Raw genomic sequence first — 24,167 nt, forward strand, 5'->3', positions numbered from 1 at the left:
AAACATGTAATCTAATGTAAAATTATTAACTTAGTCCCAAAAACATTTCACTTAATGCAAACATATTTTATAAAACCCTGAAAACATTTCTCTTAATGAAAAAATACTTTAAAAGACCCCCAAAGCATTTTACTTAAAGCTAAAATATTTGAAAAATCCTGAAAACAAATTCTCTTCATGAAAAAATACTTTAAAGACCCAAAAGTATTTCACCTAATGCAAAGCCCCAAAACATTTATTTTGAATAAATATACAAAACAAAACTAAAAAAATTCAATAAAGGCAAAAAAAAAAAATAAAAAAGGAAAAAGAAAAAAAGAAAACTCAGTCCATTTCAGTCCATGCAAAAACAAATTCAGTCCACCCCCCCAAAAAACTTTGAAAATAAAAAATAAAAAATGTTTAATTGAACAAAAAATATTGAAAAAAACACCCAAACATTTCCCTTTGGACAAAAAAAAAAAAGTGTTTGATAAAAATCTTCAAACAGTTCCATCGCAACCTAAAGCAAAAATTGAGAATAAATCCCTCAAAATCCTCAGGAAAATTATTTGATGAAACCCCCAAAACATTAAAATCACTGTGAAAAAAGTGACAATATAAATCTCTAGAACATTTCACTTAACCCAAGAAATGAACAACCCTGCCCTAAAAATGATTTTCCTCAAAAATATAGACTTACTCCCCACCCCTAACATTTTAGGAAAAAAGTCTGATAAAATTCCCGAAACATTTTTCTCAATTCAACGGATATTTATTTTACAAGGCAAAACTATTTCATTAGACAACAATATTTGAAAAATAAATGTGTTTATTAAATGGTTAATGTTTCATTTTCCATTTTTTTCCTACTTTTTTAAAATTTACTTTTATAAAACTAATTTTGCTGTTTTCCTTCGAGGCCACCGTAGAAAAAAGATGCAGCATAAAGTAGATTAAAATATTCGTTATATGAATGTACTTTGGAATTACTGTTGATGTACAAGATCATTTTCACATTAAAGTGTGGAATATGGCAGGCTTTAGTTCATGAAAAAAAAAAAAAGTTTAAATTAATGTAATGAAAAGTGTTTTCCCTTTAGATTTTTAGTCTCCCTTCACTGCTGCTTGTCTAGGACTCGATTACTGATTTTATGTAAAAGAAGTGATTTTTCATCAAGCTCTGTGGTTGAAAGGCGGATTTTAGACCAAACCTTGAAAGCAACATCCTCTCCGTCTTCATTTCCTGGAAGGAGGAATCAGCCAATCACAGCTCTTGTCCTCTGACAGAGCGAACCCAACCGTTAACCCGAAGAAGCGACCCAGCCGGCGGCTACTGCGGACTGTCGATCCTGTTCACCAAACTGGTGTCTTTAACGTGAGATTTACGGCATTAAACCGGATGCCTCTATGATCCAACTAACCTTACAACGATATATACAGTGTTCAGTTTACGCAAGGTAAGCCATTTTCGCTGTTCTAAGTAGACTAGCTTGGCGTTGGCTAACGGTTTATAGCTGTCATGGTCACGCACGCCGAACCCCTTTCAAAAATGTGCCAGTTTAAGCTTGAGTTGCTCCTCAACAAAGGGAGCATAGCCATCTTACTGAGAGACCGAGCAGCTATTTTAAGCATTATAATGGACGTCAAAATGCAAGTTCAGTCAGGACATACGTGAAAATATCATGTACCGAAGGTCTATTTCGTTATAACATAAAGATAATAGAGGGCGGTGGCAGCGAGCAGCACTGAAGGAGTACAAATGAAGATTTGTGCTGCTGTTGAAACGTGTGCTCAATCTTTTAGTATTATTTGTGCCGAATCGTTGGTAATGTGCCGAAACCCCTTAATAATGACTCCACTATGTTACTGTTGCACCTACAGGTAGTAATATGATAAAGTGCTTAGGTTAGAGTTAATTTGGGCAAATGTCTATCTTCACACTTCAAAGGCTTTGTCTCGCATCTTGTTAGAATTTTGTTTACAGCAACTAGCATTTTTTGTATGTATTTATTTACTCTTGGCTGAAATGAAATACTTGTTGTGGCGAGATATAACACTAGGTGTTAAAATCGTTAGCTAACCGCCGGGTAACCCTGATGTCAACGTTGGTGTTGCGTTTTAAAGAGTGACCGTGTTATCTGGGAACTTCCAGACAAACGCGTCTGTTACTGTTATAGTTTCAATAAATTGAGGACGAAAAGTGTCCTTAAACGAATGATAAATTTTTTAGTTTTGTTTTATAATGCCAGAAATCCTCTCCAGACACGTTTTAATTAAGTCTAGGCCAGTAGCATTGTTGAAACTACGACAACCGCAGAAGCGTTCGGCTGGAAGCCGCCAGTTAACACGGTCACCCTTTAAAGCGTAACACTAGTGCCAGCATGACCGTTCGTTTTTGGTTATCACTGGCTTATAAAGTTAGTTGATGAATTTTGTTTTACTTAAACGTTTAGTTATGAATGACAGGCTGTTGAATAGAAAGTATTACTCCATGTGCAGGGAGATTAGCAAAGGATTAGAGCTGCACAAGGACAAACAGACGATAATCACGCGTCACTCCTTCTGTGTTATACTGTTATCCCCGAAACACCGGCACTTTCTAACTCAGAACAAATCAAAACTTTGAATTGTCTCCTTTATGTTAGGATTGCAGTGTCATTTCAGTTTAAAACTGGAGAGACTTTGTTCCAAAGTTAACTTTATGACCAACATCCTACTGGCCTGAATCTGGTTCCTCTCTTGTAGGTTAATATGTTTACATTTAAATCTACTGACCTAATTTGTAGTACATTTAGACCTGAACTCAGTCTCTCAGGTTGTTCTCATCTTGCCTGCACTGACTCCAACAAACTCAGGCGACCAGCAAATCTTAAAGGTTGGTCATAGTTCTGGTATGCTGCTATAATGACAGCAAGTGGTAAATAGACAATATCATTGAGAGCAAACCCTAATTTAAATAACATGAAGTCATTTACAGACAAACTGGGAAATATTGTACAAGATAAGATTATTAAAAGGAAAAATTCAATACGGGAGTAAAACATGTAGTAAATACTCGGGTTGGTTCACATTTGGGACCTGAGCACACATGAACCCAAAGTCCACTTCCATCTGGTCACTGTAGATGGTTTAAGAGGTGGTCTTGGGTACAATTCCTGTGGACTCTGGCATGGTACAAGGAAGATAATAACACAGTTGGGGTACTTGTCAGTTGTAAGGTCAATTCTAAACATTTCCTGTCTTCTAAAACTGTTGCAGGATGGACCCATTTCATTCTCTGAGCTTCATGGTAGATGTGGAATTAGGATGAGGGTTGTCAGCAAATAAAATCATTCACAGTAGCCTGCAGGATGAACTTCATTGTCAGCATAAAGCATAAACAAATGTCGACCAGAGTTGTTGCCATGGATGTTTCTTCTTCTTTCTTCTTGGCAGATTTTCAAACCAACTACATGTGTATCAGCACCTACTATATGTGAATGTGTGTACATACACAAGTGTGACACAGAATAATGGGGGGGCAATCATACCTAATGTGAAAACACTCTAAATTTCTACAAAGCAGTCCAGTTTAATTCAGTACTGTACATTTACAGTGCAGTAAGAGATGCTTGTTTGACTCCCTAACAGCTCTTTACTTGGTACCATTTGGGTTTTTTTCATGTAAAGAATAAAAGGAAAGTGTCTAAAAACAGGAGCTGGCTCCTGCCACTTGTTCTTAAAACCAGCTCATTCATGAACAACAAACAAAATGAAAGAGAAAGCTGTTAATCTCAGTACAAAACATGGTGTGTTTGTAGAAAATGACAATTTGTTGGATGCACTAGTGGACTGCTGTGAGTGCAGCTCCACTCTTTGGGATCAGATCAGTATATTTGATACTCCAAGAAACAGAAAGGTGCCAAAAAAGTAGGGCAGTACTTATTTTTGGGGATGCACCTTTTATGAAAATTAGCGCCAATACCGATACTGATGTTTGTAATAACAATTTAGCCAATACCAGAGCAGATAGTAGTGTTTTTTTGATACTTCTTTGGGTGTAACACTCCTAGTATGTCAACATTTTCTCTCCTGTTTGACCATAAAATCATAGTGTGTGTCCAACAGGTCACTTTCTGCCCTTTATAAACATCTTGCATTTGAATCAGCAGGTAGCTATAACACACACCAGCACTGAATTGATTGGACACAACATATATACATTGATAACTGCTATCTGTTCATGCCACATACTGTAAATTGCCCAAAGGCCGATATATGTAAACAAGGCTGATATCAGCTGATAGAGATGTACCGATACATCTGTGCATCCCTAGTGATTTTTGTACCTTTCCCTACTTTTGACAATAGAATTGGAAAAATATGGCTAATTGTATCGTTTTACTGTGTATCTTTGTCAAGAACTATGCATTAAACTGTTGCAGTTTGATAAGACAACCTATGTTTTGTTCTGGTTGCTGTCTCATTTGCGTTTTCAGAGCAGACAAACTGTTCCAGTACTGCTGGACAGTTAATCAAGTTTCAATTTTATTAACAGCTCTGGTGTCCCAAATCAATGAAACAATCATGAAATAAGATAATTGTGATTGAACAATTACTGTGCCACATGCTGTTATGCTCATTTTTGTCCACTGGTTTTGCCACATGGTAAATGTTAGGTGATCAGGTGATGGCCATGAAAGAAAATCTTTTTGTTCATTCTTTTTATTGTGAATCATTATTTTACATATTCATATTTTGACAGGCATTTCTATAAATTTATTGGCTCTTTTTTGAAAGTGTTGGGAACAATAAATGAATGTAATGCAGATTTTGAAAAAGCAGTGAATAATTGTGTTGAATGATGGTGATCTCAGTACCAGTCAAAACAATCATGATTAAGTGAGCCGAGTCCTCCTCTTCCAAGCGATCTCCGCTGGCTTGCTTTGTTCTGAAACAGTCTGATGGTGCTGTTCACATCTGTCTAAAAGAACTGGATCAAAACAGGACTGGCCCTTTGTTTCAGTCCAACTTCTCCAAACTGATTTGGCCTAAGATGCTTGAAATCAAATTGACAACAGATTGAGCTGCATTCATACAGTTTGATTACTGGGCTGATAAACATTCCCCACCATATCTGCCACCTCAGCTGCCCGTGCCCTAAATTTAAGCAGACTCCACAGCTGAACACTCAGCAGCTTGCTTTTGCTAAATATAGCACAACCTTCATTATTTCCTATGTTAATTGTTATATAATAACAACATGTTTATCTACACTCATTGTTCTAAACAGACAGAGAATTGAAAGAGTAAAGATTCAGATCTAAGTGACCTTGAATGCATCTGTATCACCACCATCATTAATCATAGTCTCCTAATTTCTTAATATCAATGTTGACATGTTGGAGTTGAGAAAATCCAAAGATAAAACTTCTATCGATCCTTTAAATTTGAATTTTTAAGAACTGAATGCTTGAGAATTACTGTTCATGATGTGGTGTCACCTAACGTATGTTTTTTCCTTCCTGATTGCATTTATGCTTCAAATTCTTAAAAGTGGTACTCCTGACTTGCTTTGAGGAAGTATCTTTTACTTTCATAAGCCCGAAGTCTTATTTTCTGCAATAATCCAAATCCAATGGAAAATCCCATTGAAAGTTTGGTGAGGAAACTAGGGCAATGTTAACTCCCTGGTTAGCCTTTAAATACATTTTCCCTGCAGCTTTCTATTGATGATGTAAAGCACTTTCTTTGGAAGTGATAAACCAACTTGTCAGTGTTTTAAGGCCAAAGGTGGTCAGTGAAGCACTAATATTTTTTTACAATAATTTATTACTAAAACATGAAATCTGTTTTTCTCATATCTAGTCTGTTAATTCCTCTGTAAGACTACGATAGGGGCCTCCTTGTCAAATTTTACTGTTCATCCAATTTTGGATATAGACTTGGAATAAAATGCTTTATGTCATATATCATTTAAAGACTCCCCTGTGTTAAAGGCCTTCAAACCACGACTCATAATTGTAATTCAAACTGTCAAATATGACAGGACTTCTCAGATATTTATCTGCTTTCAGTCTTCAGATTTGAGTGTTAAATCTATCTTTGAGAGCCCTTTTCTCCACAGACCCTGGGGGTTCTTCTCTGTTGTGGGTTCATGCAGGACTAAACTAAACATGTGGCACACCTTAGAGAGCTGTTGTTATTTTTAACAATGAGGGAGCTATTTTGGGATGAGCTGAGTTGTTGTGTGGATTCTGACAAGCAAGCACCTCTGTCTAGAGCAATAAAAATCTTGTGAAAGTGGAGCAAACATTTTACTTCAATGCTGTGCTCTAATAATAGCCTCACAAAAATGTTGAATTCAGTGCTTTTTAAGAAGACGCTGACTTAGAATAAAGGCTGTTTTATTTCATCCAAATGGATTAAATTGGTTGATTTTGGCTTGGAAGGAACCTAAAGTATATCTATCTACTTCTAATCCATTGCTAATGTTTTTTTCTAAATGGTGTTTTTAAAATAGTTTTTATATTGATACCTGTTCTTCTAAGCACTTCTCTAGGTCAGTGGTTCCTCACTGGTGTGTTTGGACCCAGAAGAGGGCTGTGGAGCAGTTTTAGTGTGTCCCCAATGTGTGCCTGGAAAAAAGTGAAGCATTAAGTTTATAATGAACAGAAGCGCTTAGCAGACAAACATACAGACGCTTTGACTGTTTCCGTGTGATTGAAAGCAAATTGGTGTTGGCTTCTCATGGCTGGGGATAATTTAGGCTATGGCCTTGGGTAAAATCAACCTGATTTTCTAGTGTGTACTTGTTTTAATTGGAAAATGTTTTTTTAATAATGCTTGTCCCATCTCTTTGTTTAAGCCAATCTTTTTTTTAATCCAGGACCAAACTTCAACAATTTTCACTGCAAACATTCATGTGGTTAAACATGTTGGTAATTTGGTCACAGTTTCTCATTCAGGAGGTACTGGGTTGTAAGGATAGCCCAGATGAGAAACACTGCTCTAGGACGGTGATCCTCAAAGGGTGCGCAGATGCATATGGGTGTGTCGTGACTCGTGAGGCAAGTCTAGGTGTGCTGTGGTTGTTTGTTCATTCATTTCTCACAGTGGATATTTGATAGGCTGATGTTTTGAAACTCATTTTAGCCTGTACTGATTTTTTTTTTTTTTTTAAGATTTATTTTTGGGAATTTTTGTGCCTTTATTAGATAGAGGAGGACAGTGGATAGAGTTGGAAACAGGGTCAAGAGTGGGGGAGAGACATACAGTAAAGGGCCTCAGGCTGGATTCGAACCCGGGCTGCCTGCGTACATGGGGAGCGCCTTTAACCACTAGGCCACCTGCGCCCCGCCAATACTGATTTTTACACAACTTTTTTTGGAAGTAATTAATAACAAGTGTCTCCTGTTCAAAGAGAGGCTGAGTCGAGCAGAGCTTAGACAGGAGCGGGGAAGTAAACAGTGGGGTGGCTGTTTCAGGGATTTCATTCAAAATGCACAGAGCTCACAGCAGGCCTCCTTGAGTAGGGATGGGTATCTAAATCCGATTCAATTCAAACTGCTTCAGGCCTGGCATATGCTGAGCAAATTTCAACCAATTTAGCCACAAATTTTGAGTCACACGGCTCACTTGGAAGTCGCATCCACTTTCAGCTGTATTGTGCTTTGTTGGTTGTGCTGTGTACAGAGGGATACGACAGCTGACCACAACCAGATCACAGCCCGACCAGCTGCTCACAACTGGTCGGATGGATTTCTGACATGTTTGATATTTTGGTCGTAGGACTCCACACACTCCAACAGTATTGCTGGGACTAGAGCAGTGGCGTTCAGTGCTCTGACATCTGGCATCCAGATGTGTCTGGCTGCTGCCGGTGTGGTATTGTTTGTAGAAAATAATGGGGGCAATAATTTGGACGTGCACTAGATGGCGGTGGCATGTTTTAAATGGTAGGCTATTTATGATTTATGATGCCAATAGTCAATACTAGTACATCAGCTGTAAAAATCGGCAGAAATGTTCAAATTTGCCAATACCGATATCAGGGCTGAAAGATTTGCAAAAATAATCTAATTGCGACTTTTTTCCCCCAATATTGTGATTTAATATGTGATTATTATTAAGATCCTGATGTTATATATTTTTTCAATAAATATAAATATTATTAATCATTCTTCATTCAGCCAGGAACACTCATCATACATTTAACCATTCTGTATGTACAGTTTTCACTGGCAGAGAAGTCTCTGCTCTAAAGATGGTCCCTGGACTATGTAAGCAGCATTCTTTGGCTTTCGAGCACATGGCTAGAAGCCCCCATATGGTTAGGTACATTTATGACCATGTTTCTTGAAAATAATGAAATGATTTCAGAAGCAATTAGCAGCATGAATCTGAATATGAGGGTGCAGCAAGCTTTATGCTATAAAGGAGGAGGCTGGGGTGGAGGAGGTTAAGCTTTCCCAACAGCAGTGTGGTGAATCAGTATTAATTTGAGCAGAGATTAGTAAGTACATCATATTTAAAAATGATACTGTGTTGACAGAGCTGTGACTGACTGTGGGAGCTCCAATTGCAAATTTGATATCAATTGCTTTATTGAAGGACATTATCATTTTTATGTCACTCTCATTTTGATTGAAAAACATACATAAAACCCAAAAAGGAGGATTTTTTAAACCATACTAAAGAAATGGCAAATGTTTGCATAATGTGCATTGTATTGCCTCTTCTTCTACCACATTGCACTTACAGCCCAAACAGCGTTGCCACCTTCATCAAACATATTAGACTTGAGCTCACACATCTTGCTAAATCTCTGTTTTTGTAATTTTACAACTCATATAGGCATTTTGCTGCAAATGTGAGTTTCTGATAAATGTCTTAAGCTGTCCCAATTTTCCATTTTAATCCTCAAAGACAAACAAAGGTGCTTCTCCTCCTCCCTGCTCTGCTTTTGTCACTCAGCTGACAGCCTTTCAGTGAATAAAAATCCCACTGAACAGTTGCTAAACTTAGATCAGCTCCTAAAAAATCTTGGAGCACAAAAGAGTCAAAGAGATGTGTTTGGAAATGAAGACAAAAGACTCCTGTGTGTGTCTGTGTCTAGTTGAAGTGACTGCTCTGGGGCTTCATTTTCATACTGTTGGTTTTGTTAGCACGATAAATGAGCAGTATTTGCACACATACAGCCAGCTCTTACAGCCTGCACCATAAAAGACTGCAGTTAATTTGCCTAATAGATCCTGCTTGTTGATACCCGATCAATGGCTCCGGTGTGGGCTGCAGCTGCTGCAGGGGGACGGTTTGATCAGTGCCTTCTGCAGCAGCCTGGTGGTCTTGAAGGAGCTGCTCTCTCCTGCCAGACTGCATGGAGGGTTTGTGCAGCACATTTGGAGTGTTTACATCAGGTTTCTTGGCTGGAATAGATGTGCCATCTGGGCCTGCAGCGTTTCCATCATTAAGAATGAAGGACTGGCCTTTAGATTTTCTCTTTTCAGGCTTTATTCAACCAAGGCAATATGTATAGATATAACAAATCATCAAAATGTTTAACTGTACCATCGGGCCTAGGTATTACATACCCGAGGGGGCCCAGTCTGACCAATTTGAATGAATCCCAGTGTAAATAACTATCAGGTTGCCTATTTCTCACATACCTTTCTGTTCCGCTTGACTCAGCCTCTCTTTGCACAGGAGACACTTGTGGGTTTTTTTACAATAGAAAAAGTTGTGCATATATCGGTATCAGCTAAAATGAGTTTTGAAAATAGAGGCATATTGAATATTAGCAAAAAGTTGAATATTGCACATCAATATCACAATTTCTGCCTTCTTTAGACAGGAAAGCTAAGAAGAGACAGAGAGGACAAGGAGAGAAAGTAGGGGTGCAAAGATCGGGATACCATCCTGGGACCAGTGCATGGAGGATTTTTGTCTCTTATAGGAACCTGAGCTAAATCAGTGGCCTGTTTTTGTTTAGATAAGATTGGGTGCATCAATTTGCCTTCAATTTTTGATAGATCCATTCTCCTACACCTCAGTCCTATGGAATAGATGCAGATTTTTAATGTTAAGGTACTTTTAAGTTCTGTTGATCACAAGATGAACAGTGGTTGTAAAATTTTTGGAAAAAAAAAGGTATTGTTAAGTATTTAGTGGAGTAATGAGAGTTTTAAAAGCCTTGAAAAAGATCATTTTATGGTTTTGAGAATTCTTTGAGAAATTTGACATATATCTGGATTAGGGCTGTTAATATTAACGTATTAACGCTTGTGATTAATCTTGAAACCTTAACGTGTTAAAAAAAAATAATAACGCAGTGTAATCATATGACTATGTTTGACCACAACTTGCTCCTGTAATCCTCCAGCGCTGATGTTTACGTGCCTGGGGGTGAAGAGGTGAGAGGGTCAGACACAGCCAACAGTGATGAGTGAGGAGACAGACTCTGGTGTGCTTAACGGTAATTTTATTTTTAAAAAGCTGGCTAATGTTAGTTAAGATAAAACCAAAATTGTGGGTACATGCTGTGGTAATGAACTGTTTTACACCGAAGCACAACGAGTCTTGAAGGGATACTTCAACATTTTGGCAAATTCGCCCATTGCCATAATTCCTATAGTCTTATTAATAGGTTAGTTTCCTTTAGTTGTCGGTGCAAGCTGTTTTTAGATCTGGGGGGCTGATATACCAGCTGCGCTATGGAGACAGATGGTATTTTTGGCTTTCCCTCATCAAACTCATCAAATACAAATAAAGCAATAAATCATTCCATACAATTTTAGATAGACTACACCAGGGCCAAATAATTTAGAAAATTATCGTATTGTGATAATTTAACTCACTGTAAATTTGATTTGAGTTGTATTGAAGGAAGTATCATTTTTGTGTCATTCTCATTTTAAGTAAAACATCCAAAAATAAGAAAATATTAGTTTTTTTAGTTAACTAATTTTTCTAATGAGGCTTGAATGTTGCTATGATGTGTGGAGCATAACATCTTTGCTGCAAACAAGTATCAAATAGGTATTTTGTCGCATGACAGGTTAAAGAAATATTGCAGCTTCTGCAATTCAAAAACTGCAGCAGGCTATATTGCCCTTAAATTTAAATTTCGATTAATTGCCCAGCCCTATTCTAGGGTCATCAAACTAAATCTTAACATGACCTGCTAATCCTGGAAGCCTTGAGTCCTATTTTTATGTCTATATTTGTTCATTTAGCCTGAGGATTTGCTGTGTTTTTTCTTCTTTATGTCTGGTTAAATACATGTAAGACTAGTTTAAAGCTGCCATAAAGTAAAACTCCCTCTGTCTTTGATGGATCTATCGCCTGGACACAGCTGTAAAGATCCGTGATCACTGGTTAATTTTAATGTGGCTCGTGCGCCTGTGTGTCACTCGTTCAGTTCAGCCAGTCTGACCAGCACATTGGCCTCCTCTGATATGGTCACGAGCCGCTAATCTGTGAGATCAGCAAAATGTAATCTTCTTTCGTCAACGACCCTCACAGCAGCTGAGTAAGAGTGTATGTGCGTGAGTATGCGTGTTTATACAACCCTGGTTTAGAGGAAATCCCTTTTGTTTTTTGTAACTGCAGCACATTAATTCCAGGCTATAACTATACATAATACTCCCAGTTATGAAATAATGGGGATTAAGGATGTAATTATGTGTACACTAAACCCAAGATATAGAGATCCTGTACCTTTCCCCATGGGTATCAAAGGCATAACTGGTCTAGACGTAATAGTTGGGAGTGTTGCGCTTTACTCCCAGGAGCTATGGGCAATTAATACTGACTTGCAGATCAGGGCTGACGTGTGAACTTGGACTTTTCTTTAAATTTGCAGTTACTGGAGAATTTGGAGTAAAAACAATCAAGTACAATAGAGGAATGGCAAAAATGTTTTTGATAGTTTTGGCATAAATCAATGTATTTGATTAAATATCAAATATGCCCAAAGATATTGATGTAAGAGTGTTTGCTTGTATGCCTCTGTATGTCAGCCTAGTGAATGACTGGTGACCAGTCCAAGGTGTACCTGACTCCTCTCCAGTGACTGCTGGGATTGGCTCCAGCCCCCTATGACCCAATACGTGACAAGAGGTGTAGATAATGAATGGATGGATTCATGTATGTATGAACAGATCGATCATTTTCAATTACCACTAAGGAAAAGCAACTACAATACTGAAAGGAGAGAGCTGAAAAGCCAGGGGATTTTATACAACTTACACATTTGATGATCAATGATTTAATCACTGCAAAAATACTAAACAGATTCATCAATACAAAAAATGCATGCAAAACTGGACAGGTCAAAGCAATAAAACAACCCTGAACTTAGTGGGGTTTTATTGAAAACAAACTTACTTTAGATTATTCAGAGTGTGAGAGATTGGTTGGGGGGGGTCTTATCAGTGCCTGAAAACTGATGAGGCTAATAGAAGTCTTTGACATAGTTTATATTTCAATTACAAAGTTCATTTGCCTCAGCCCAGCAATGATTTTGATAGTAATGGCAGGCAGCTCACCTGTCAGGATTGGTTGTTCTTAACTCTGCAGAAGTTAATATCCTGTGCCGAATATAATCTACAGTACTTAATGTACAGAAGTGTTCATGTACTCCTAAGATGGAGAGGCAGCCCACTGCAGATATGAAGAGATTTATTTGTGTTGTCACTTTTTATTATGGTGTCTCCAAAATATTTAACCACGTTAGAAGGTGCACCCCTTATAATTGGCAAATATATTTGTTTTATCAGCAAAAAATGTTATTAATTTAAAGAAGATGCAGATACAGATCAGAGGCTTTTGAGGATTGAGGCCTGTCAAGTTCCTCTCCATAGCCATCCAACTCATGAATGGCTGATTCATGATTTTATTTAGCTAATTATGACACAACTCTTTATATATATATATATATATATATATATATATATATATAGTATGTGTGTGTATATATATATATATATATATATATATATATATATATATTATGTAAATTAGCTTTTTATGCCTCTAACTGTACAAGAGTCAGAAACAGGGATGAGAGAGGGGTGAGAGGCATGCTGAAAAGAAGCCACAGGCCAGACCTGAACCCAGTCACCCATAAACATAAGGTTTGACCCAACAGCTAGACCATAATGCTACTCCTTTTAACAGTTTCCAAATATCATTATATTGTCTATGACCTATTTATTGTCCTTTTTAATGTTTTTTTTTTTAAACAAGTTGACTTCAGATTTGACCTTAGTTTGTAACCCATGTCATCATTTTAAAATAATATGCTGTTTATCTGTCATGCAGTTTTTATTATGGAGACCCCCAATCTACCTGAGGGTGGTTGAAGCATAGTTGAACACAGCCTTGCACATTCAACAATAGCCCTGTGCAGACTTAAATCCTGTGGCTTTTTTAAATCATTACTTTGATTTCATCATAAATTCCACCAAATGACTATGTTTTTATTTTAGATATGACTAAATTTGTGCATATTTGGTTATAAAAATTGTTCAAATATACAATTTTAAATCACTTTAAACCTCTTTACTTTCTTCAAGGCATCTGGCAGCCGCCTCTCAGTGTCTTCTGTCTCAATCCTGGCCCAGAGTGACTCCCATCCCATCCCACTCCTGGTTTTTTCCTTTTGAATTATTCTGTTTTTAAAAATAACTTCATGCTCTCCATTTGGCCTGTGCATTGCCAGTACCAATAACTGTTAACTTGTGGAAACATGCCACAGGGATCTTTTGCCTTAATCAGAAACAAAGCTGCATTCACTTAAGGGCACAGCAAGGACAAGGACAAAGCACAGTATTTATTTTCACTTGGAGGAAAAAAAAATCCAAATTGCTATGGCACCCATAACCAGACTGTTCTAACACTCGAATCCAGTTTGCATGTAAATTGTTTTGATTTGGCGATGGCAGCAATGCGTTAGTGTGGGCTGTCACACATGTTGTGTATAGCAAATAGACATTAAAACTGATTTAAAAAATGCCTTTATTCATATTAGAACGGTGTGCATGCATATTAAACTAGTTTGTTGTTATGATTCCTTCTTCTAGCTGCACCTGTTGACCTTTATTCCTGTCCCGTTCCATTCAGATGATTAAAAATGAGATCTATTCTTGCCCAATGGGAATTCCAAATGACACCCGAAAAAATGATTTAGTCTTGTTCTATGCTGTAATTTATTTGGACTGTATATGCACCGATGCTTTGCACAAATGAAGTTCCTTTATGTTCATTTATTTAACTTTGACAGTCTTGTTGTGATTTATTGTCAGGTTTTCTCCGTTGTAGTGCTTTCTTTTCCTTGCCGTCATCTGTTTGCTATAGCAGAAGCCTGACTTTCCAGATGCCTCACTTTTTTCAAGATGTTGGTATTGATCTTCTCAACACATATAAAGCCAAAACAGGAGTTATTTTATCCAGCACTTTGTAACTTTCAGAAACATCATCCTTTGTACTAACTTGATGTACAACAAACAAAAGTTTCGCTGCTCTTTAGATAAACAGACATTGCTGAGAGGTTAAAACGATATGTTCTTAAACTGGATCAGAATTGCCCCTCCGGGGATCAAGAAAGTATTATCTTATCAACATGGAGAAGACTGCAATATTTGCTTTCAGCTCCTAGGATATCGAAATGTTTTTTTTCTTTGTTTAATTTGTGACTAAGGAGTGTGTTTCCTTCTCTCAACAGAGGTGAGCCATGGCTGAACCGAACCCCTCCCGTCCCCAGAGGAAGATGTCCACAGCTGGGGAAAGTGTTTACAAGGTGCTAGGGCTGGAGAAAGGAGCCTCAGCTGAGGACATTAAGAAGGCGTACCGGTAAGCAGTCTGCACATTCATTCATCTGAATTATTACCCCAATTAAGCTGTCTCAGCTGTCTCTTTACAGAGGATTAGTTTCTCCACAGTGGGCAGGCTAAATACATTGTAATTGTTACTTTTAGGTATTTGTTAAATCCATTTCATAAATATCTGTAATCCTGTTCTTAATTATGTTGATATTCTCACTACTAAATGAGCAGATTACTTAAGTGCTGTTGACCTAAATTCCATTACTAGTAAGCAATATGGGTAAGCTGACTAATGTCTTTTTTATTGGGGGTTCTCTTTATTTAAAAACAGGAGCTATTGATAAAAATGTTCCCAGGCTTTCAGTTTTGGCAGTGACATTAATGGTGCATCACATTTTCTCCTCTTTTGAATCAATGACATATCTTGATATACGTGTGCTCGTCTCTCTTGTCAGAAAACTAGCGCTGAAGTACCACCCGGATAAGAACCCGGATAATCCAGAGGCAGCAGAGAAGTTTAAGGAGATCAACAACGCAAACTCTATTTTGAATGATGAGACGAAAAGGAAGATCTACGATGAATATGGCTCCATGGGCCTTTATGTGTCCGAGCAGTTCGGAGAGGAGAGCGTCAAATATTACTTCCTCATGTCAAAATGGTGGTTCAAGGTGGGTGCTTTGATTTACTTTGAGTTCAGTGACTTAACCTTCTTTCCTGATTAGAAGCTGCATATATGATACTAGGAAACGGTGTTAGCTTGTTGTATGACACCTTTTTAAATGTCATTACAGAGGAGGCTGTAGCAGTACGTTGGTTTATTTGTAAAGTCTCGTTTTTTTATATCCATGTGATTCATCAAAAATTTAAACATGTCACAACAAAGCATTAAACTGAGACCAGGATCTATTTTTATTTCTTTTATGTAAGTGCTGCATATTTACCACGCCAGCAGTACAAACTAGTAGAAGCACTGAGCAGAGCACATTTGCCTTTTTTAATCCCTGAGTGTTGAAAAATATTCTGCTTTTTCACATGGTTTTAGCAGTCCTCATTATTTTTACATTTGATAGCATAGATGACAGCATAAATGCTCATAGCCAATAGCTGCTACGAGCAGAGAGAGAGAGCACACAGCGGCGGACGTTTGACATTGAGATCAAGTAGAGAAAGAGAGCGCCACAAGTGACAAACAAGACGGAGTAGAACGGTGTTTATTTTTTTCTGATTGTTTCACAGCGGTGATGCTCTAAAATACTTTGCAGCACTTTGACACCTACACAAAAACATGCAGGAAGGAGCAGGATTTTTTAATAGCTGCCAAAGTGGCACTACTTTCTGCCCTCTTTGTGTCTCTCCACTTCGTACTCCATCAGAGAAACAGCAACTCTATTTAATTCATGGGGCAACAGATAGATTTTTTAGGGATGTCAAGATTAATCATATTAAATTGTACAGTAATTTATATTTTTAGTATGATTAATCGCATGTTCTAATGTCCTTTTCAACAAACTTTGGTTAAGCCCCTACAGCATCTTCCTGCAGCCACAGCGATGTGAAATGGTCCACCACTGCTCCTTAATGTTGCATTTCACTTAAGAAAACTTGAAGCTCAGTGGACTCGTCAAGAGTCATCTGAACCTTGTGTTATCAAACATTTACCCTTTTACTGTTCACTTATCTACTCATTTCAGGGCTGTACAGTGCGACATATATGTCGCAAATGCTACAAGAAAATTGGTCCCTGCTAAAAGATTATCACTCCTCATCGCACAGGTGCTATGACAAAGTGAGAGAGGTGTGTGCATGCCACATGCGCAGATAAGACTTTAGGTATGACTTGTTGCCCCAAAAACTTCACTCCACTTTGATCTGAGATTTGAAATTCATGCCAAGTCCATATATTTCTTATTTCTGGTACATTTTAGATTCAAGCGGAATGTTTTTCCCTCTTGTCACGCGCAATCCTGTGCATCTGGAGCGAGCGGCCATGCTCCGCAATGATGAGAGAGTGGCCTGCTGTAGCTCTTACAGACGGGGCAGGCTCAGGGCAGACGCAGTACAGGTGTCATTATGTTGAAGAGGAGCACTGCTATAATCCCAAGTTTTATTTTAAGGCACATAGGCAAGACAATGTTAAAACATGTAGCCTACTGGCTTACTTCTCCGTTAGCCTCATCCTTTCCAATTATGCGCTGACGGTTGCAGTGTTGGCTGTCAGTGAAAGGGCAGAGTTCTCAGTCTGCGCTGACTTCTGATGAGAGATTAATTTTTAAAACGATGCATTTTTTTTTCCTCCACTAATATCGTAGCTGCTGTTGTTTGGTTAGCATGCTAATACGTGTCTGAATTTGGCATACAGGTCCGATATAACACGGCAGACAGACAGCAGTGTATGAGGGAGAGATGAGGGAGAGAGAGAGAGAGAGAGGGAGAGAGAGGGAGAGAGCAGGAGCACGGAGGAGAAGGTCAGTACAGCCCCACACTGCATAAACTTTGTGTTTATTGTTAGGGTAAAGACGCGACTTGGAGATGTTTTTTTTTTAATTATCGTTGAACTCCAATAGTACTGATGTTATGATTACACTGTTAGAGAGAAAAGAGCGTCTGTTCATTTACATTAGCTCTATAAACATCAGACCCCAGTGTGATACTACAATATGGACCAAACTCTAACAGTGTTTAATTAATTTCTACTAATGTTAGGAACACTTTCCTTTACTCTGAGTATCAGTTAATATATAAGGGGTGTCCAAACCATGGCCTGTGGGCCCACTGTAGCCCTTGGTCCTTTTGAATTGGCCTGCAAGAAATCCATTAAAAAAGGCCCATATAAGAACCTAAAACTTTACTATATTTCTTAGTTTGACTAGGGATGCACAATATTGGGGTTTATACAATATGGGGATATTTACAAATTAAATTTAGCTGATATCGATACCAATATATAAAAATGTATATATATATATATATTAATATAAATGTAGTTTAGACCTAACACTTCAGTCCTTGAAACACAGTTTAAGGATGAACACAGAAACATACTTAAGTCTCTCGAACACACTAAAGTTTAAGTAAATAGGATGAACACAAAAAAGACGTCAGCTGTCTGTTGGACCTGCCAAAAGTAAAAAAAGAAAAAAAAAAAGATGAATACAAACAAAAGGATTCCAGCAGCAAATAGCAGCACAAACTGAGCTCATTGGCTCCTCTGTCTGATCTATCTCAATGTCTGATTTCCAAATCATACTGCTGTAATCACCTTAAAGCACCAACACTTCTATAAAGTCAGTCAGCTTCCAGCAGGTTGCTCTTGTTTTGTGTCTGAATGTGGAGATGAACCATCAGCGTCCCTCTTCTCTGTGATTGGCTGGTTGCTTTGGTAGACATTAATAAGAGTTGTAATTTAGGCCGTTTTGGGTTTTTTTCAAGTACATTCACTTACTAAGCATATATTTTGGTTACATGTTGGTTATAGAGATGTAAAAACATATTATATATTGTGCTACAGGTTTTTGTTCTGTGCTACAAGATTGTCAACCTCTGTAGCACCAGCGTTATGGGCAAAAAAGTTAACGTACAGCCCTGCATTTATCTTCAGTCGACCTATAAAAGCATGGCTATCCAAACTGTAAGTCAATTTCCCTTAGTTTAAAACAGAAAATCCAAAATGACACAGTAACAGTTTCTTATGCAAAATAGTGGAATTTTAGTATGTAATTAAAAAGGGTGCAATTAATTGCAATTAACTGAAGGTATTATGAAATTAATCACAATTAGACCTTTTGACAGCCCAAATGAGAGATATATATTTTTGGACTTTTATGCCTTTATTTTGAGAGGAGTACAGTAGAGCGAGTTTGAAATGGGGATGAGAGAGTGGGGGTGAGACGTGCTGGAAAGGAGCCAGACTTGAACCCGGGCAGCCAACATACATGGGGCGCAACCACTAGGCCATCTGTGCCCCAAAAATTGCAATCAGTCCTCTGTGTTTTCATTAAGAATTGCCTAATGTACTAAGTCTCTTTTAAGTTGCATACATGTTTTAACGTTACTGTTTGTTACAGACAGATGGAGAGCAGAAGAGAGAAACACCAATGTCTCCTAGGGCCATTCTACTGACTGTTCAGAACTTCACATCACTACACAAACACTGACACCCATAAAATTTCCTAAACAATTCAGATTCAGCGAACATTATATAGAAATTATGCTTAAAATATAGATAATTTAAGATAATCTTTTGGAATGACAGTAACTTGGAAACATAGCAATGGACATTAACCATAAATTTTTAGAAAGAAATTTAATAGCCCATTAAAATCAATACATTTGGAAATTCTAACAATGGGAACCCCAGGCTTCAACCACTGACAGTAAACACTAGTTTATAGCTGCACAATTTTTACTTTTACATCATCAATTTAAAAAAGTCCATCAAAGAGGTTAACATGTCTTGCAACAGGATAAAACTGACTTACAGTAGGATAATTCTATTCTAACCATGAGTCATACACTTTAATTTTTGTCGTAAATTCTCAACTATTTTTCAAAATTTTAGAAGAATTTGCATCATGCATGTGATTCGTAGATTTTTATAGAACCGTTAATAGTGTAAATCAGTCCTGTAGTTTTCTGTTTCAGGCTGTGAATTGTTTAAAAATCAATCCTGTTTCTCTATTAACACCTGCAGGGCATGGTTCTGTGCTGCACATTGTTCACCTGCTGCTGTTGTTGCTGCTGCTGTTGTTTTTGCTGTGGGAAATGTAAACCACCAGATGATGACGAAAATTACCAGTACGTCGACCCTGAAGACCTGGAGGCCCAAATCAAAGCAGAGCAGGACGGAGGTGAGACGGTGTTTCAGTATATTATGTTTATTATTCCAATATCCTGATGACTTTCTTGTGACAGAAACATTGATTTGTTGTTGTAAATCTGCTTTCCTCTGGTGATATAAATATTTCCAGCCTTAAACTAAGAGGATGTAATCTTCTTTGCTTTGTAAATCTCCACTATCACATCTATACAGTTTTTTTGTACATGTCACCTGCAACACTTATCTCGCACTAAGATGGGCCCTGCCTCCAGCAATATACCCAACTAGTTGTCAACACATTTTATTTTAGAGGAAAAATACCACAAAATTGGTGTATAACCTTGTCTACATGTAGGCAATTTAGAAAACTGAGGTTTCCTCTTCTGTTATTCTACATTCTCAAAAACATCTTTGTCCACATGAAAACACAAAAACAGCCATCTCAGCAGTAGGCTGTCCTTCACTGTGCAGGCATCAGCTCACTCACAGACACATGTCCTTGACATGTAAACATTTCTTAGCCATTAATTATGTCTTCAAAGTTGTCCCACCAACCCAAAACAGGTCCCTTCAAAAACCGCCAGTGTTGGTGGTTAAGGGTGTACTCACAATAGGCCATCCGTACTGTGCCGTATTCTAACCGTGCTGAAGCCCATTTGACCCCCCTCCCCTGTCCCCCCTTTGGCCCGCACTCACACTGCTCAACGCATCCAGGCTTGGGCACGGATACGTCACACGCCGACGTCATTACACGAAGCATCCACCTTTGATGACTCAGTATGCATAAGTGTTATTTTTTAGGCTGTAAAATAGTTACAGATTCATACGATATCTGATCTGACACCAGAATTATTTCCCCTGACCTGAAATAAGCTACAATAACTATACAGAGCCTAGTGAGGAGAGAGAGAGAAAAAGCGGTTCATAGCGGAGAGTTATTGCTCACAGCATATAATCTGGAGCCTGCTCAGAGTTCCAAGCACTTCTGCTGAATGAAACCCGGACTTTCTAACTCGTATGAGCCCCTACAGTCATTCCTCTGTGTGTCCTTATACTATCTGGATCCCCTTGGCATTACTTTATGCACCATGAACTGTGCCTTTTCTCAGTGTAATCCTGGATACCTGATCCACCAAACAAGCTATCATGTGTCAAGAGCAGGATTAAATGTTCAGTTAAAAGTTTTTTTTACCGTGACAAGAGCAATTTTAACCATCTGATGAGAGCTGGAAGTGAAAACGCCTCAGGATTAATAAATGATGCTCTGTTCAAACATCAGCGATCAAGATCCTACTTTCACTTCTTGGTGACATAAAATAGAATTAGAGGTAAGTTATTTCAGTGGATGATAGTTTGGCATTATAATTTTTAAATCAGCCGTGTGATTAACCCCAGCACACACTTGTCTGTGTATTTGGCACTCTCCTTTATGCACGCAGGATGAAAGGTGTTTGTTATCCTGTGAGCTGCTGTTTGTGACTAAAACAAGGGAAGAAGCTTTATTTTACAAACCAAAAATCCTCTCAGTCATTAAAGCCTGATTTTGCCAGAAACTGGTCAGAAATGTGGACTGGACTGGGATCCTGCTGTCTCTAGCATGCAGCTGCTGCCTGGGTGGCTCCCTGAGGCAGGTCCTCTTGTTGTTACTTCACACTACGTCACATGCCCGTGCTTGTGCTCCTTCATTTGTATCCGTGCTGTGCCTAGTCCCACCTCGTCCATCTGTGCCGGGGCGGTGAAGCGTGCCGCGCCAAAGCACGGAACGATTGCACTCAGACTGGCCAAACATACCAGACTTTAGGCTGACACGGGCCCAGGCGTGGTACACATGGCCTAGTGTGAGTACACCCTAAATTGTGGGTAAGTTTAGGTTGTGTCTTTGGAGTGCTGGATGAAACAGCAAATGAGCTCCATGGTCCATTCAGACGTATCTGTTCATCAACAAAGTGGGAGAGCAACTGTGGGTGTGTGTTAGCGTACAAAACTGCAGTTAGCAGCGTTAACACCAGCACAATTTGGGTTATGTCTGCAGATGCCATGAAAACGAAAGTGATAACAATGTTTGCCAGTTACATCTAACAGAGAAAAGGATGTATAGCATCACGTCACCCTGGAAGGAGTGCATTTTAAGAGAGTTAAAACTCTTGTTGGAGTGTATGACAGGCCAAAACGTACAGAAAACCTCGCCTACGTATGGACTAGACCTAAGACACACTTTGATACCTATTTTGTCAACAAAAACACCGGTCTTACATACCAGTAGTTCCCAACCTTTTTCTGTGGAGCCAAGCTTTGTGTACCTTAGAAAGGCTCAGCCTTTCCAAGAATTTGGAATTTGGAAACCAAATTCTTCTGAACTCTTCCTTTTTCCTCCTTATGGTGTATTTGTTTTTTTTTTAGCTTTAGGTGGAATATGACATCCTTCATCCATCTAGCATGGGAAGGAGGCTTTGAATCCTTCCAGTGAAATTGTATAAGATGACGGGCTAGCAAACATGTAAAGGCAACAACGTTGTGAAAACCTCCTGACCACGTAGCCTTTTCTGGTTTTACACTAAAAATGGCTGTCAGAGGATCTGGTACAACTTTAATATTGTAGGCCTTACTCAAGGATTTAAAAGCATTGCCGAAACAAATAAATTACATTTGCTGGAGCTGATTTACATTTATCACAGGTTGGATCGAGATTTGGGTAAATTTTAGCCAATTCGGCTTTTGGGAAGTGGAGACGGTGAACTAGATTTAAATTGTATGAGCCCATGTCTGCTGCAGGGGGATGAGGAATGTATTTGTCTGAGAACTGCATTCCAGGTTTCATTTGTAAATGAAACACCCAAATCCTGTTCCCAGTGTGTTTTGAGTATATCTGAGGATTAAGTGCTCATGCTAGAAATATTTTCATAAATCTGTTAGATTAGTCCATTCTTATCAGGGATAAGAGATAACAATTGGGGTTGGTAAAGGTTTATTAGAGAAAGAGCTGTATTGATCTTTAACAAACGCCCGCAATTTCAAAAATCTAAAAAAATCAGTACACTGTAGTTTATATTTTGTTAAAGATGGTCAAAGGATGCAAACACTCCGTCTATATAAAGGTCTTTGATAAACTGTATTCCATTCCCATGCCAGGCGCGGAATGCTATGTCCATAGAAGCCGGCGTAAAAAGGTGGTTAGTTATGATGGGGGCCAATACTGAAGGTTTTATTTTCTGGATTTTAATCTACAAACGCCACAGCAGCTTGACTAACTTCATGTCTACTGGAACAACTTCAGTAGTAAAATCAGTTGAAGATAAAACTACAACTAGCCAAGTGCTTTAAGTTAACCAGGGCATTTAACATGCATACCTCTCACAAGGCAGGCTTCGTGTGTTCATGCTCCAATCCCACAGGTTACACAGTAATCATAGGCCAGCCTACATCTAATCCAGATCCTGAAAGCCCAAAGGGCCAGAATCAGCCCATCCCCCTGCCCATGCCTATGCCTCCACCTGAGCCCCAGTTGCCGACCTCAGCCAGTGCAGCGGGGGAAGAAAACCCCGGAGAGACCTTACCGGAGTCGAAATGACTCGTAAGAGCCGCCTCGCCTGATTTCTGTTATCACACCATCCGTTCGTTGCCGTCTTGTATGTGAGGCTGTCTTCATCTCTGTGCTGCCCTGTTCTGTCAGCTGTTTGTGCCTTATCACTGCTGCTCCTCTCTTCCATAACAAATCACCTGTGCTTTAAGATCGCTGCATATTAACTTCATTCTTCGTGTAATTCAAGTTGCCTTGTACCTGCATGCTATTTTCATGTTTGTGTGCTCGTTGTCTGTGTAACATGACTGAAGTGTCTGTTTAAATTACTGTGGAAGGAGAAGCATGGCTGAATGATGATGAAATTCTTAAGCGTTTTCTCTTAAATTACAGCAGTTTTGGTTGTAGGAACATTAGTGTTGTCTAATGGATTTATATCATGCATGTTTTTCAAACCGGTTTTCATTATGTTTCTTGCTATTAATAATCAGTTCCAATTCAATTTCTTTTTTCTTTTGAAACCTTTTTATGATGAGTTGCTCTGTTTAAACATGTTTGAATTTGATTTCTGACACTTTCTATCAAAATGCTTTTGCAATTATTTTAAGAAGCCTGCTGATACCCCACCTTGATACTAGCTGTTTGGTGGGTTTTAAGTGGGTTCAGATACCAGGGAAAATATGTTTTTAATTTTATATAACCTTTAAGTAATCAGAGCTTTGTTTCCTCCCACAGGAAGGTGATGGTGTGGATGAGCCGCGACTAACAGAAGCAGGTTTGTATGGAGTTTATCATTTTTACATTCAAATGGAGGATAAAGTATCAAACAGACAGAAGAACCTCAATGTGAGTTGTTATTCGGTGTAAAAGAGTTCAGAGGTCACAGTTTGGTTCATACCTCAGTTTTGTGGCCACAGTTATATAGCTGTCAGAGGTCTGCCCCATCTGTTACTCATGCTCAGTCACTAATTCTGTATGCTGCTAAAGGACCACAGACTTGTATTTGTGCCAAAATTACCAAAATTTCCCTTTTAATAGAGGTTAGCA

At 38.5% G+C, this 24,167-nt stretch overlaps 1 protein-coding gene across 2 annotated transcripts in view; it reads left to right on the forward strand.

Annotated features, from left to right (window-relative positions):
- Positions 1-1,270: 1,270 nt before the first annotated feature.
- dnajc5ga (DnaJ (Hsp40) homolog, subfamily C, member 5 gamma a) overlaps positions 1,271-24,167 on the forward strand; it is a 31,432-nt gene continuing 8,535 nt past the window's right edge. Inside the window, exons 1-6 of one of the 2 annotated variants that reach the window (XM_041805334.1) lie at positions 1,271-1,439; positions 14,687-14,814; positions 15,242-15,455; positions 19,478-19,634; positions 22,996-23,174; positions 23,856-23,895. In XM_041805334.1, coding sequence (XP_041661268.1) covers positions 14,696-14,814; positions 15,242-15,455; positions 19,478-19,634; positions 22,996-23,171 — 666 coding nt within the window. In that variant the 5' untranslated portion in view covers positions 1,271-1,439; positions 14,687-14,695 and the 3' untranslated portion in view covers positions 23,172-23,174; positions 23,856-23,895. The remainder of the gene's footprint in view (positions 1,440-14,686; positions 14,815-15,241; positions 15,456-19,477; positions 19,635-22,995; positions 23,175-23,855; positions 23,896-24,167) is intronic. The other variant, XM_041805335.1, reaches the window with a different exon arrangement.

Source organism: Cheilinus undulatus, linkage group 14 (assembly GCF_018320785.1).
Source record: "Cheilinus undulatus linkage group 14, ASM1832078v1, whole genome shotgun sequence".
Lineage (NCBI taxonomy): Eukaryota > Metazoa > Chordata > Actinopteri > Labriformes > Labridae > Cheilinus > Cheilinus undulatus.